At 42.0% G+C, this 14,216-nt stretch overlaps 1 protein-coding gene across 19 annotated transcripts in view; it reads left to right on the plus strand.

Annotated features, from left to right (window-relative positions):
• Positions 1-14,216, plus strand: part of LOC110071305 (uncharacterized) — a 204,317-nt gene that overhangs the window by 31,461 nt on the left and 158,640 nt on the right. The window contains exon 5 of one of the 19 annotated variants that reach the window (XM_078388024.1): positions 977-1,045. The exons of the other annotated variants lie outside the window; for them this stretch is intronic. Within the exon in view, the coding sequence (XP_078244150.1) occupies positions 977-1,045 (69 nt within the window). The remainder of the gene's footprint in view (positions 1-976; positions 1,046-14,216) is intronic. 19 annotated transcript variants of the gene reach the window in all.

Below are 14,216 nucleotides of genomic sequence, written 5' to 3' on the forward strand. Positions count from 1 at the left end.
CTAAAGCAGAAATTTCTTTTCCCTGCTGTTTGAAGAAAAATGTAACGATAGAACAGCTGTAAGTGCATTTTAAAATTCGGTGAACTGAGCTGAGATTGGAATTTATTGAATGCAGAAATAGAATCTGGTTTATACTGAGGAAGCAGAATTAGAAAGTCCTCTAGTCTAAGCAATAGTTTTGATGCCTTATACGTTTGCACACAGTGCCCTCATACCTAAAAATAGAATCGAATCCTCAGTGTGAAGCTTTTCTCTTACACATCTAATGTTGTCCTCATCCTAGGCTGTTTTTAAAAAAAGTCTTGGAGGATGGAGTTTGATTTGAATGCCCAGTCCCTTCTCCTGGTTTCTGAAGGACACTGTATTGGGGGCATTTTTCTGATGAATTTTCCTTCAAGAGTTAGGGCCAAAACAAGCATTGGGAAGCAGTATTTCTTTCACCTTGGCCTGATTCAGGCTGCTTCCATTTAGAATATTAGAATCCCTCTCCTGGAAAAGGAAATTAGTTTAAAATTTTACCATAAGAACTGCATTGCTTAGAATATTGAGTGATTTTATCCTGATCATTTTTTAAAAAAATACAGAATTCTTCGTTTATAATTCTGCTTATTTTATTTCACGCACATATTTCCTCTGATGCTTTCTTTTTAGTTCAACTTTTTCGTACACAAGGCATAGCCAGGGTTTTGATATCCTTCTGGGATTTTGCCCATCCGTGTCATGGCTGCAGAGTGTATTCTGAAATATAAGAAGTTAAAAGATGCATGGATTACAGGAATGCTGCTATTGTAAAACCAAAGATCAGAATCAAAGAATTGCAATGAAATAATTGCCTGCTTCTCTTTGGAGTTCCAATGTTAAGTAATTGGGAAAGATTATATGAAGTTTTGTTTATTATTATTGCTGTCTTGTTCCTAAGTTTAGAATTTCCTGTTTCTTTAATGGCTAAATTCTGCTGGTATCTCCCTTTGCCTAGCTGCGCAGCCGAATTTTTATAGAGAGGAACTGAACAGAATGAGAAGACAAGATGTCCAAGTGTGCGGAGGTAAGAAAGATGCTGCCTTGGTACATGTCCAAAGTGCAGATCTCAAATGATAGAGTGCAAAGAAGGCCAGTAGACTTTATAGTAGAAGACTTAGAAGGCAAACTTAAACAAATTATACAAAAAAAGGATTAAGATTGTTGAAGTGTTCTGCAGTGGCTTGATCCTTTAAAGTGGAGCAATTGTGATTGGCCCCTTTATGGATAGCTGCCTTGTCATGGTGAAGGGGCTTGAGTAATTCAGAGAAGCTATGGGCTATGCCATGCAGGGATACCCAAGATGGACAGGTCATAGTGGAGAGTTCTGACTAAAGGTGAGCCACCTGGAGCAGGAACTGGCAAGCCACTCCAGTATTTTTGTGCTGGAAGATGAGCCCCTAGCTCGGAAGGCATCCAACATGCTACTGAGGAAGCATGGCGGACAAGTACAAGTAGCTCCAGAGCTAATGAAGTGGTTGGGCCAAAGCCAAAAGACGCTCAGCAGCGGACACGCCTGGAAGTGAAAGGAAAGTCCGATGCTGCAAACAAAAATCCAGCATAAGAACCTGGAATGTAAGATCTATGAACCTTGGTAAGCTGGATGTGGTCAAGCAGGAGATGGCAAGAATAAACATTGACTTCCTGGGCGTCAGTGAACTAAAATGGACGGGAATGGGTGAATTCAATTCAGATGATTTTCATATCTACTATTGTGGGCAAGAATCCTGTAGAAGAAATAGAGTAGTCCTCATAATCAACAAAAGAGTGGGAAAAGCTATCCTGGGATACAATCTCAAAATTGATAGAATGATTTCAATATGAATCCAGGGCAGACATTTCAACATCAAAGTACAGTGGTGCCTCGCTTAGCGATATTAATTGGTTCCAAAAAACACGTTGCTATGGGAAAACATCGGTAAGCGAAAAACCATTTCCCATAGGAATGCATTGAAAACCGTCTGTCAAACCTACAGTTCAATGCATTCCAATTGGGGGGGGGGGGGGGAAATTCACCAAAAATTAACGAAGACTCAGAACAAAGCCAAATTAAGTTTGCAAAGGTTTTACAAGGTGCACTAATGATTCCAAGCATTTTAAACCTTTTTTCAACATTTTAAGACTCACTTAAAATAGCGAAAACGGACATTGCTAATCGAAACGGGGGGACCTAAACTGTCATCACTAAGCGAAGCAAGGTCCCGAACATCGCTACGTGAAAATCATCTATAGAAAACATCGCTAAACAGAGCGCAAGATCGCTCCAAAAACCTCATCGCTAAGCGAACACATCGTTAAACGAGGCAATTGCTAAGCGAAGCTCCACTGTAATCCAGGTTTATGCACCAACCACCGATTCTGAAGAGGCTGAAATTGACCAATTCTCTGAAGACTTACAACATCTTCTAGAACTGACACCAAAGAAAAATGTTCTTCTCATTCTCGTTCGATCGTTCGTTTAGTCGTTTAGTCGTGTCCGAGTCTTCATGACCCCATGGACCAGAGCACGCCAGGCCCTCCTATCTTCCACTGCCTCCTGGCGTTGGATCAGATTCATGTTGGTTGCTTCAGTGACACTGTCCAACAAATCTCATCCTCTGTCGTCCCCTTTTCCTCTTGCTTTCACACTTTCCCAACATTAAGGTCTTTTCCAGGGAGTCCTCTCTTCTCATGAGATGGCCAAAGTATTGGAGCCTCAGCTTCAGGATCTGTCCTTCCAGTGAGCACTCAAGGTTGATTTCCTTTAGAATTGATAGGTTTATTCTCCTTGCAGTCCAGGGGACTCTCAAGAGCCTCCTCCAGCACCACAATTCAAAGGCATCAATTCTTCGGCGGTCAGCTTTCTTTATGGTCCAGCTCTCACTTCCATACATCACTACAGGAAAAAACATAGCTTTAAGTATTCGGACTTTTGTTGGCAAGGTGATATCTCTGCTTTTTAAGATGCTGTCAAGGTTTGTCATCACCTCCTCCCAAGAAGCAGGGGTCTTTTAATTTCGTGGCTGCTGTCTCCATCTGCAGTGATTATGGAGCCCAAGAAGGTAAAATCTGTCACTGCCTCCATATCTTCCCCTTCTATTTGCCAGGACGTGATGGGGCCAGTGGCCATGATCTTAGCTTTTTTGATGTTGAGTTTCAGACCGTTTTTTGCACTCTCCTCTTTCACCCTCATTACAAGGTTCTTTAGTTCCTCCTCACTTTCTGCCATCAGAGTGGTATCATCTGCATATCGGAGGTTGTTGATATTTCTTCCGGCAATCTTAATTCCGGTTTGGGATTCCTCCAGTCCAGCCTTCTGCATGATGTATTCTGCATATAAATTAAATAAGCCGGGGGACAATATACAGCCTTGTCGTACTCCTTTCCCAATGTTGAACCACTCAGTTGTTCCATATTCAGTTCTAACTGTTGCTTCCTGTCCCACATATAGGTTTCTCAGGAGATGGATAAGGTGGTCAGGCACGCCCATTTCTTTAAGGACTTGCCATAGTTTGTTGTGGTCCACACAGTCAAAGGCTTTTGCGTAGTCAATGAAGCAGAAGTAGATGTTTTTCTGGAACTCTCTGGCTTTCTCCATAATCCAGCACATGTTAGCAATTTGGTCTCGAGTTCCTCTGCCCCTTCGGAATCCCGCTTGTACTTCTGGGAGCTCTCGGTCCACATATTGCTGAAGCCTACCTTGTAGGATTTTGAGCATAACCTTGCTAGCGTGTGAAATGAGTGCAATTGTGCGGTAGTTGGAGCATTCTTTGGCACTTCCCTTCTTTGGTATTGGGATGTAGACTGATCTTTTCCAGTCCTCTGGCCACTGTTGGGTTTTCCAAACTTGCTGGCATATTGAATGTACCACCTTAACAGCATAATCTTTTAAGATTTTAAATAGTTCAGCTGGAATACCATCACCTCCACTGGCCTTGTTGTTAGTCAGGCTTTCTAAGGCCCACTTGACTTCACTCTCCAGGATGTCTGGCTCAAGGTCAGCAACTACATTGTCTGAGTTGTCTGGGATATCCAAATCTTTCTGATATAATTCCTCTGTGTATTCTTGCCACCTCTTCTTGATGTCTTCTGCTTCTGTGAGGTCCCTTCCATTTTTGTCCTTTATCATGTCCATCCTTGCACAAAATGTTCCTCTAATATCTCTAATTTTCCTGAACAGATTTCTGGTTTTTCCTTTTTTGTTATTTTCCTCTATTTCTTTGCATTGTTCATTTAAGAAGGATCTCTTGTCTCTCCTTGCTATTCTTTGGAAGTCTGCATTCAATTTTCTGTAACTTTCCCTATCTCCCTGCATTTTGTTTCCCTTCTCCTCTCTGCTATTTGTAAGGCTTCCTTGGACAGCCACTTTGCTTTCTTGCATTTCCTTTTCTTTGGGATGGTTTTTGTTGCTGCCTCCTGTACAATGTTACAAGCCTCTATTCAAAGTTCTTCAGGCACTCTGTCCACCAAATTGAGTTCCTTAAATCTGTTCACTTCCACTGTGTATTCATAAGGGATTTGATTTAGATTATACCTGAGTAGCCCAGTGGTTTTTCCTAGTCTCTTCAGTTTAAGCTTGAATTTTGCTATGAGAAGCTGATGATCAGAGCAACAATCAGCTCCAGGTCTAGTTTTTGCTGACTGTATAGAGCTTCTCCATCTTTGGCTGCTGAGAATATAATGAATCTGATTTCAATATTGCCCATCTGGTGATTTCCATGTGTAGAGTCACCTCTTGTGTTGTTGGAAAAGAGTGTTTGTGATGACCAGCCTATTCTCTTGACAAAACTCTATTAGCCTTTGCCCTGCTTCATTTTGAACTCCAAGGTCAAACTTACCTGTTGTTCCTTTTATCTCTTGACTCCCTACTTTAGCATTCCAGTCCCCTAGAATGAGAAGAACATCTTTCTTTGTTGTCATTTCTAGAAGGTGTTGTAAATCTTCGTAAAATTGTTCAATTTCATTCTCCTCAGCAATGGAGGTTGGTGCATAAACTTGGATTATTGTGATGTTGAAAGGTCTGCCTTGGATTCGTATTGACATCATTCTATCATTTTTGAGATTGTATCACATTACAGCTTTTTGTTGACTATGAGGGCTACTCCATTCTTTCTACGGGATTCTTGCCCACAATAGTAGACATGATAATCATCTGAGTTGAATTCACCCATTCCTGTCCATTTTAGTTCACTGACGCCCAGGATGTCAATGTTTATTCTTGCCATCTCCTGTTTGACCACCTCCACATTCCCAAGGTTCATAGATCTTACATTCCAGGTTCCTATGCAGTATTTTTCTTTGCAGCATCGGACTTTCCTTTCACTTCCAGGATCGTCCACAGCTGAGTGTCCTTTCGGCTTTGGCCCAACCACTTCATTAGCTCTGGAGCTACTTGTACTTGTCCTCTGCTCTTCCTCAGTAGTATGTTGGACGCCTTTTGACCTGAGGGTCCCATCTTCCAGCGTCATATCTTTTAGCCTTTTGTTTCTGATCATGGGGCGTTCTTGGCAAAGATACTGGAGTGGAATTGCCGGTTCCTACTCCAGGTGGATTGCGTTTAGTCGGAACTCTCCACTATGACCTGTCTGTCTTGGGTGGCCTTGCACGGCATCGCCCATAGCTTCTCTGAATTGCTCAAGCCCCTTCGCCACGACAAGGCAGCAATCCATGAAGGGGAAGCAATCCATGAAGGGGTCTTCTCATTCTAGGGGACTGGAATGGTAAAGTAGGGTCAAGATATAAAAGGAACAACAGGTAGCTTTGGCCTAGGAGTTCAAAACAAAACATTGATTTTGGCAAGAGAACAAGCTGGTCATCAAAAAATACTCTTTTCCAACAACACACGAGGCAACTCTACACATGGACATCACCAGATGCGCAATACTGAAATCAGATTGATTCTGTTCTCTGCAGCCAAAAATGGAGAAGCTCTAGACAGTCAGCAAAAACAAGACCTGGAGCTGACTGCAGCTCTCATCATCAGCTTCTCATAGCAAAACTCAAGCTTAAACTGAAGAAAGTATGAAACACCTCTGGGCTAGTCAGGTATAATCTAAACCAAATCCCTTATGAATACACAGTGGAAGTGAACAGATTTAAGAACTACATTTGGTGGACATAGTGCCTGAAGAACTATGGAGGCTCGTAAGATTGTACAGGAGGCAGCAACAAAAACCATCCCAAAGAAAAGGAAATGCAAGAAATCAAAGTGGCTGTCCAACGAGGCCTTACAAATAGCAGAGACGAGAAAGGAAACAAAATGCAAAGGAGATAGGGAAAGTTGGAATGCCGACTTCCAAAGCATAGCAAGGAGAGACAAGAGGGCCTTCTTAAATGAACAGTGCAAATAAATAGAGGAAAAGAATAGAAAGGGAAAAACCAGAGATCTGGTTCAAGAAAATTGGAGCTTTTAAAGGAACCTTTTCTGCAAAGATAGACATGATAAAGGAGAAAAATGGGAGGGACCTCACAGAAGCAGAAGACATCAAGAAGAGGTGGCAAGAATACACAGAGGAATTACACCAGAAAGATTTTGATGCCCCGGACAACCCAGATAGTATGATTGCTGACCTTGAGCCAGACATCCTGGAGAGTGAAGTCAAGTGGGCCTTACAAAGCATAGCTAAGAACAAGGCCAGTGGAGGTGATGGCATTCCAGTTGAACTATTTACAACTGTAAAAGATGACACTGTTAAGGTGGTACATTCAATATGCCAGCAAGTTTGGGAAAACTCAGCAGTGACCAGAGGATTGGAAAAGATCAGTCTACATCTGCATCCCAATCTCAAAGAAGGGCAGTGTCAAAGAATGCTCCAACTACTGTACAATTGCACTCATTTCACACGCTAACAAGGTTATCCTCAAAATCCTCCAAGGTAGGCTTCAGCAGTATCTGGACCGAGAATTCTCAGAAGTACATGCTGGATTTCAAAGGGGCAGAGAAACTAGAGACCAAATTGCTAACTTGTGCTGGATTATGGAGAAAGCCAGAAAGTTCCAGAAAAACATCTACTACTTCATTGACTACACAGAAGCCTTTGACTGTGTGGACCATAACAAACTATGGCAAGTTCTTAAAGAAATGGGAGTGCCTGACCACCTTATCTGTCTACTGAGAAATCTCTATGTGTGACAGGAAGCAACAGTTAGAACAACTGAATCAAAATGGGGAAAGGAGTATGACAAGGCTGTATATTGTCTCCCTGCTTATTTAACTTATAGACAGAATACATCATGCAAAAGGCACAACTGGAGGAATCCCAAGCCAGAATTAAGATTGACGGAAGAAATATCAAGGACTTCAGATATGCAGATGATACCATTCTGGTAGCAGAAAGTGAAGAGAACTTAAAGAACCTTGTAATGAGGGTGAAAGAGGAGAGCACCAAAAATGGTCTGAAGCTCAACATCAAAAAAACTAAGATCATGGCCACTGGTCCCATCACCTATTGGCAAAAAGAAGGGGAAGATATGGAGGCAGTGAAAGATTTTACTTTCTTGGGCTCCATGATCACTGCAGATGGTGACAGCAGCCACGAAATAAAAAGACACCTGCTTCTTGGGAGGAAAGCGATGAGAAATCTAGAGAGCATCTTAAAAAGCAGAGACATCACCTTGCCGACAAAGGTCCACATAGTCAAAGCTGTGTTTTTTCCGGTAGCGATGTATGGAAGTGAGAGCTGGACCATAAAGAAGTCTGACTGCTGAAAAATTGATGCTTTTGAATTGTGGTCCTGGAGGAGACTCCCGAGTGTCTCCTGGACTGCAAGGAGATCAGATTTATCCATTTGGAAGGAAATCAACCCTTCCAAATGGGATGTAGCAATTTAAAGACTAAAGATTTCATTCCAGGGTAAGCTTTTCCATTTCCTCAAACACTGCAGTAGAAATACGCAACTGGTATATTTATACGTGTCCCCACATTCAGATGAGGATGCAGAGAAAAGCAAAATGGCTGTTTCATTAACAAGGGAATGAGGCTATTAAGTTGTAAGTTGCTTCACTCAGCAGGTGAAAAACGACTAGAAAGTTTCATAGAGAAAAAATGCCTTCCTCTGCATATCTGAAGATCAAAAGATGTGAAGGAGGAAAATGACAGTATTTTCCCTTTTTTGCTTACTTCGTTTCCCTTTCTGGCTCTTTCTGGTTCATGTAGAAATCTTTTTCACCTTCCAGAGTATTTTTTGTTTTACACTTGGGATTCACTCTTTTTTATGCTTGTTGTTCCTCCAACAGATCAGGAAAGTTTTGCCAGCAGAGAACCCTATGAATGCAATATTTGTGGGAAATATTTTCCTGAAAAAATGGCACTTACGCTTCACAAGAGGGTCCACACTGCAAACATATATTTCAAAAATGAAGCATTTGGAAAAGGCGAGGATAGCGACCCGCAATTCAGGAGCCACCAGAAAATCAACAGAGGAGGAAAAAAATACCAGTGTCAGGAATGTGGGAGAAGTTTTGCCAGGAATTTTTTCCTTCAGGTGCACCAGCGAGTCCACACAGGAGAGAAACCATACAAATGCCAGGAATGTGGAAAATCTTATAATCACAAGTCACAACTCCTGAAACACCAGAGAGTCCACACAGGAGAGAAACCATACAAATGCCAGAAGTGTGGGAAATGTTTTGCTCATAATGTTAGCCTTTTTAAACACCAGAGAGTCCACACTGGAGAGAAGCCATACAAATGCGAAGAATGTGGGAAATGCTTTGCCCAGAGTTCACACCTTCTCGGACACCACAGAGTCCACACAGGAGAGAAACCATACAAATGCCAGGAATGTGGAAAATCTTATAATCACAAGTCACAACTCCTGAAACACCAGAGAGTCCACACAGGAGAGAAACCATACAAATGCCAGAAGTGTGGGAAATGTTTTGCTCATAATGTTAGCCTTTTTAAACACCAGAGAGTCCACACTGGAGAGAAGCCATACAAATGCGAAGAATGTGGGAAATGCTTTGCCCAGAGTTCACACCTTCTCGGACACCAGAGTGTCCACACTGGAGAGAAACCATACAAATGCCAGGAATGTGGAAAATCTTTTAAACGCAGTTCACCTCTTTGGGCACACAAGAGAGTCCACACTGGAGAGAAACCATACAAATGCAAAGAATGTGGGAAATGCTTTGCCCAGAGTTCACATCTTCTCAGACACCAGAGTGTCCACACTGGAGAGAAACCATACAAATGCCAGGAATGTGGAAAATCTTTTAAACGCAGTTCACATCTTGTGAGACACCAGAGAGTCCACACTGGAGAGAAACCTTACAAATGCTATGAGTGTGAGAAGTGTTTTGCTAACAATGCAAACCTTCTGACTCACCAGAGAATCCACACTGGAGAGAAACCATACAAGTGTCATGAGTGTGGAAAATGTTTTACTCTGAGTACACAACTTCACGTGCACCACAGTCTCCACATTAGAGAGAAATCATAAAAAATGCCAGGAATACAGGAAACATTTTGCTCAGAATTTACACCTTCAGGGACACAAGAGACAGGTCATATAACCGCAAGACTAAGAGTGTTTTTGTTATTATTTCTGAGTCAGATATTACGTGGCATGAGGGAATCCACACAGGAATGAAACCAAACAAATGCCAGGATTGTGGGAAATATTTCACTTCCAATTTACATCACAGAGTGTAGTCAAGGAAAGCTTACACAGGAGAATTATTACAGTTGTTGGTGAAGTCATTGATGAGTTTTGACTATTCAGTTTTATTTCATCTCTATCCCAATTCATGAGAAAATTAACTCCACTTTCCTTTTAGTGGCTAAGACTAACTTTTACAGCATGGAGACCCTTCCAGCTGTAAAGTTGTTGTTTTGTTAATGGGGTTTTAGAGAAAACAAGATGCTCGTTTTTCCACTTTCACTTCTTGACATAATGAAATTTCCCTAATTTTTTTCCCCTCTTTCTGTACACTGTGAATCATGATAGAGGATGGTGGAAAGGTGGTCATAATAAAGTGTGCCTCCTGACTTATCCTGGTTATTCTTAATGGAAAAGCTACCTGTGGCCACTGACTGGCCCCCCATATTTTGTGATCATAGGTTCCCTACGTCTGAAAGACCTGCTCTGGCTTCTTGTTGCATAAGCAGGCTGATCTCACGGTCTTGGATGTAACTCTTGAAGCGCCTGCACAGACTGAGGATTGCCTGCCTGAGAGGGACCGACTGCCTGGCTTTTTACTAGCCTGTTAAGATTTTTCAGGAGAAGTCCTGTTAAAAATACCAGCAGATTCAGAAATGTCATGCAGGAAAGGGTCTGGCTGTGTGTTGATTGTAGGTTGCAAAAGCCACTGCCAACTCTTGACTGATTTTAAGGAGGGAGGAGAATTTCAGTTGGCACATCTTTCACCCACTATGCTGCTTGGTTTTTTTTTCTCCAATCGTGTATCTGCATCTTTTGATCTTATCTTGGTTTTAATTATAATAGCTTGGTATAAATGGGATGATGGCAAGGCAGGTTTCTATCAATTTTTTGTTATGCTAAGTGTTTTTATCTGCTTTTCTGCTTTTTAAAAGTTTCTAAGCCACCTCCAGCACAAATATAGGTGTTGTTGTGTTGTTTTATGTCACGTCTGACTTCCGGAGATCCTGTGATTTAATGACCTCCAGAGCCGGCTTTTCTCAGGGATGTTAGCAAATCTTTGGGCCCGAGTCCCAAATGTGAGCCTTTGGTACCAAGCGCCAATTCTTGAGTGCCTATTAAAAAACAAGCTTTTTCTACCCCAAAAAAGGGAGGGGTGGGTTCTGAGTCGAGTCCGAATCATTGGGGGGGAAAAACAAGTCGAGTCACCAGTGTGACTTAACTCCGACTTCGTTACTTTTATCATTTACTGAAGTCGCTCTGACTTGAGTTCCCATCCCTGCCTTTTATTACCAGCCTCAATCACCTCTTGCTAAAAAAAGATTCTCCCTTCCTTTTGGGACTCCATATAACAGAGAGTATGTCTTTCTCTTTTCCCAGTATCGAAAGTACAGTATAGAACCAGACTTCATGTACTTCATCTTAAAGGAAAAGTAAATAAGTTTAAAATTTTACCATAAAAACTGCATTGCTTAGAATATTGAGTGATTTTATCCTGAACATTTTTTTAAAAATACAGAATTATTTCTTCGTTTATAATTCTGCTTATTATATTTCACACACATGTTGCTTCTGATGCTTTCTTTTTAGTTCAAATTTTTCATACACAAGGCATAGCGCAGGTTTTGATATATCCTTCTGGGATTTTGCCCATCTGTTTCATGGCTCTAGGGTGTAGTCTGAAATATTAGAAGTTAAAAGATGCATGGATTACACCAGGAGTCAGAGAACTTTTTTACCTTTTACCCCCTAAAAATTTTATATATGCCGACATTACCCCCTTGATTTGAAAGGAAGGGTCTTGGTCATGCGCATCTTGGTCATGCGCGTCTTGGTCAGCGCAGCCACTTCACCGCCACCGCTGAAGCCTAACTGCCCACCCCGGGGCTGCCTCCGCCTCCCCCTCCACTGCCTGGTGGGGACGCGCTCAGTCCTTGGCCCCCTCAGGGGCGGCTCCCTTTCTCCGCCAGCGGGTAGCTGCTGGGTGTCTGGATACCCCACTCGCTGGAGAGCCGTACCTCCTCCACAACAAAGATAAGGAGGCAAGACCCCATCCAGCACCCAAACCAACCGAGAGAGCTGAGCAAGGGACAATGAGAGAGGAACTGAGTGAAAGAATGCATGAGAATATCCTCTGCATATCCGAAGATCAAAAGATATGAAGGAGGAAAATGACAGTATTTTCCCTTTTTTTGCATACTATGTTTCCCTTTCTGGCTCTTTCTGGTTTATGTAGAGGCCTTATCCCCCCTCCAGAGGATTTTTTGTTTCACATTTGGGATTCACTCTTTTCTATTCTTGTTGTTCTGTCAGCAGGTAAGGAAAGTTCTGCCAGACGAAAAAACTATGAATGCAATATTTGTGGGAAATATTTTGCGGAAAGGATGGCAGTTACACTTCACAAGAGGATCCACACTGCAAACATATATTACAGACATGAAGCATCTGAAAGAGGCGAGGACAGCGGATCGCAATTCACGAGCCATCAGAAAATCACCAGAGATGGAAAAAAATACCAGTGTCAGGAATGTGAGAAATGTTTTGCTAGGAATTTCTTCCTTCAGCTGCACCAGCGAAACCACACAGGAGAGAAACCGTACAAATGCCAGGAATGTGGAAAATGTTTTACTTATACTACAACTCTTCTTGCGCACCGGAGAGTCCACAGAGGAGAGAAACCGAAGAAATGCCAGAAGTGTGGGAAATCTTTTAATCGCAATTCAACCCTCCTGACACACCAGAGAGTCCACACAGGAGAGAAACTGTACAAATGCCAGAAGTGTGGGAAATGTTTTGCTCAGAATTCAGGCCTTTTTAAACACCAGAGAGTCCACACTGGAGAGAAGCCATACAAATGCAAAGAATGTGGAAAATGCTTTGCCCAGAGTTCACACCTTCTTGGACACCAGAGAGTCCATACTGGAGAGAAACCATTCAAGTGTCACGAGTGTGGGAAATGTTTTGCTAACAATGCAAACCTTCTGACTCACCAGAGACTCCACACTGGAGAAAAACCATACAAATGCCAGGAATGTGGAAAATCTTTTATTTACAGTTCAACTCTTCTTGCACACCAGAGTGTCCACATGGAAGAAAAACCATACAAATGCCAAGAATGTGGAAAATCTTTTAAACGCAGTTCACACCTTCTGACACACCAGAGAGTCCACACAGAGAAACCTTATAAATGCCAGGAATGTGGAAAAACTTTTAATTGCAATTCAAAGCTCCTGAGACACCAGAGAGTCCACGCAGGACAGAAACAGTACAAATGCCAGGTATGCGGAAAATGTTTCACATACACTTCAGCCCTACTTTTACATCAGAGTGTCCACACAGGAGAGAAACCTTATGAATGCCAGGAGTGTGGGAAATCTTTTAATCGCAATTCAAACCTCCTGAGACATCAGAGAGTCCACATAAAAGAGAAAGCATATAAATGCCAGGATTGTGGGAAATGTTTTACTTACAATTCAAACTTTCTTGCACACCTGAGTATCCACAGAGGACCTAAAATATTGAAATGTGAGGAGTGTGGGAAATGTTTTGCTCAGACTTCAAGTACTCTGACACCCCAGAGAGTCTACACAGGAGAAAAACCACACAAATGTCAAGATTGTGAGAAAGGTTTAGTTGAGATTTCACACCTTATGACACACCAAAAAGCCCACTCTGACAAGAAACCATACAAATGCCAGAAGTGTGGGAAATCTTTTAATCGCAATTCAAACCTCCTGACACACCAGAGTATCCACACAGGAGAGAAGCCGTACAAATGCAAAGAATGTGGGAGATGCTTTGCCCAGAATTCATACCTTCTCATACACCAGAGAGTCCACACTGGAGAGAAACCATACAAATGCCAAGAGTGTGGTAAATCTTTTAATCGTAATTCAAACCTCGTGACACACCTGAGAGTCCACACTGGAGAGAAGCCATACAAATGCAAAGAATGTGGGAAATACTTTGCCCAGATTTCACACCTTCTTGGACACCAGAGAATCCACACTGGAGAGAAACCATACAAATGCCAAGAGTGTGGGAAATGTTTTGCCAACAATGCAAACCTTCTGACTCACCATAGAGTCCACACTGGAGAGAAACCATACAAGTGTCATGAGTGTGGAAAATGTTTTACTCGGCGTACACAACTTCACGTGCACCATAATGTCCATATTAGAAAGAAATCATAGAATTGCAAGGAGTACGGGAAACATTCAGGGACACGAGACAGGTCCGATAAATGCAAGACTGAGTGTTTTTTGTTGTTATTTTTCAGTCAGATATTATGTGGAATGTGGGAATCCACACAAGAATGAAACCAAACGAATGCCAGGGTTGTGAGAAATGTTTCACTTCCAATTTACATCACAGAGTGTAGACAAGACAAGCCTACACAGGAGAATCATTACAGTTGTTGGTGAAGTCATTGACGAGTTTTGACTATTCAGTTTTATTTCATCTCTACCCCAATTCATGAGATAATTCACTCCACTTTTCTTTCATTGGCTAAGACTGTCTTTTACAGCATGGAGATCCTTCCAGCTGTAAAGTTTAAATCCAGCCAGTTGTTTTGTTAATGGAGTCTTAGAGAAATCAAGATGGTGGTGACTTTTC

This window comes from Pogona vitticeps, chromosome 2, assembly GCF_051106095.1.
Source record: "Pogona vitticeps strain Pit_001003342236 chromosome 2, PviZW2.1, whole genome shotgun sequence".
NCBI lineage: Eukaryota > Metazoa > Chordata > Lepidosauria > Squamata > Agamidae > Pogona > Pogona vitticeps.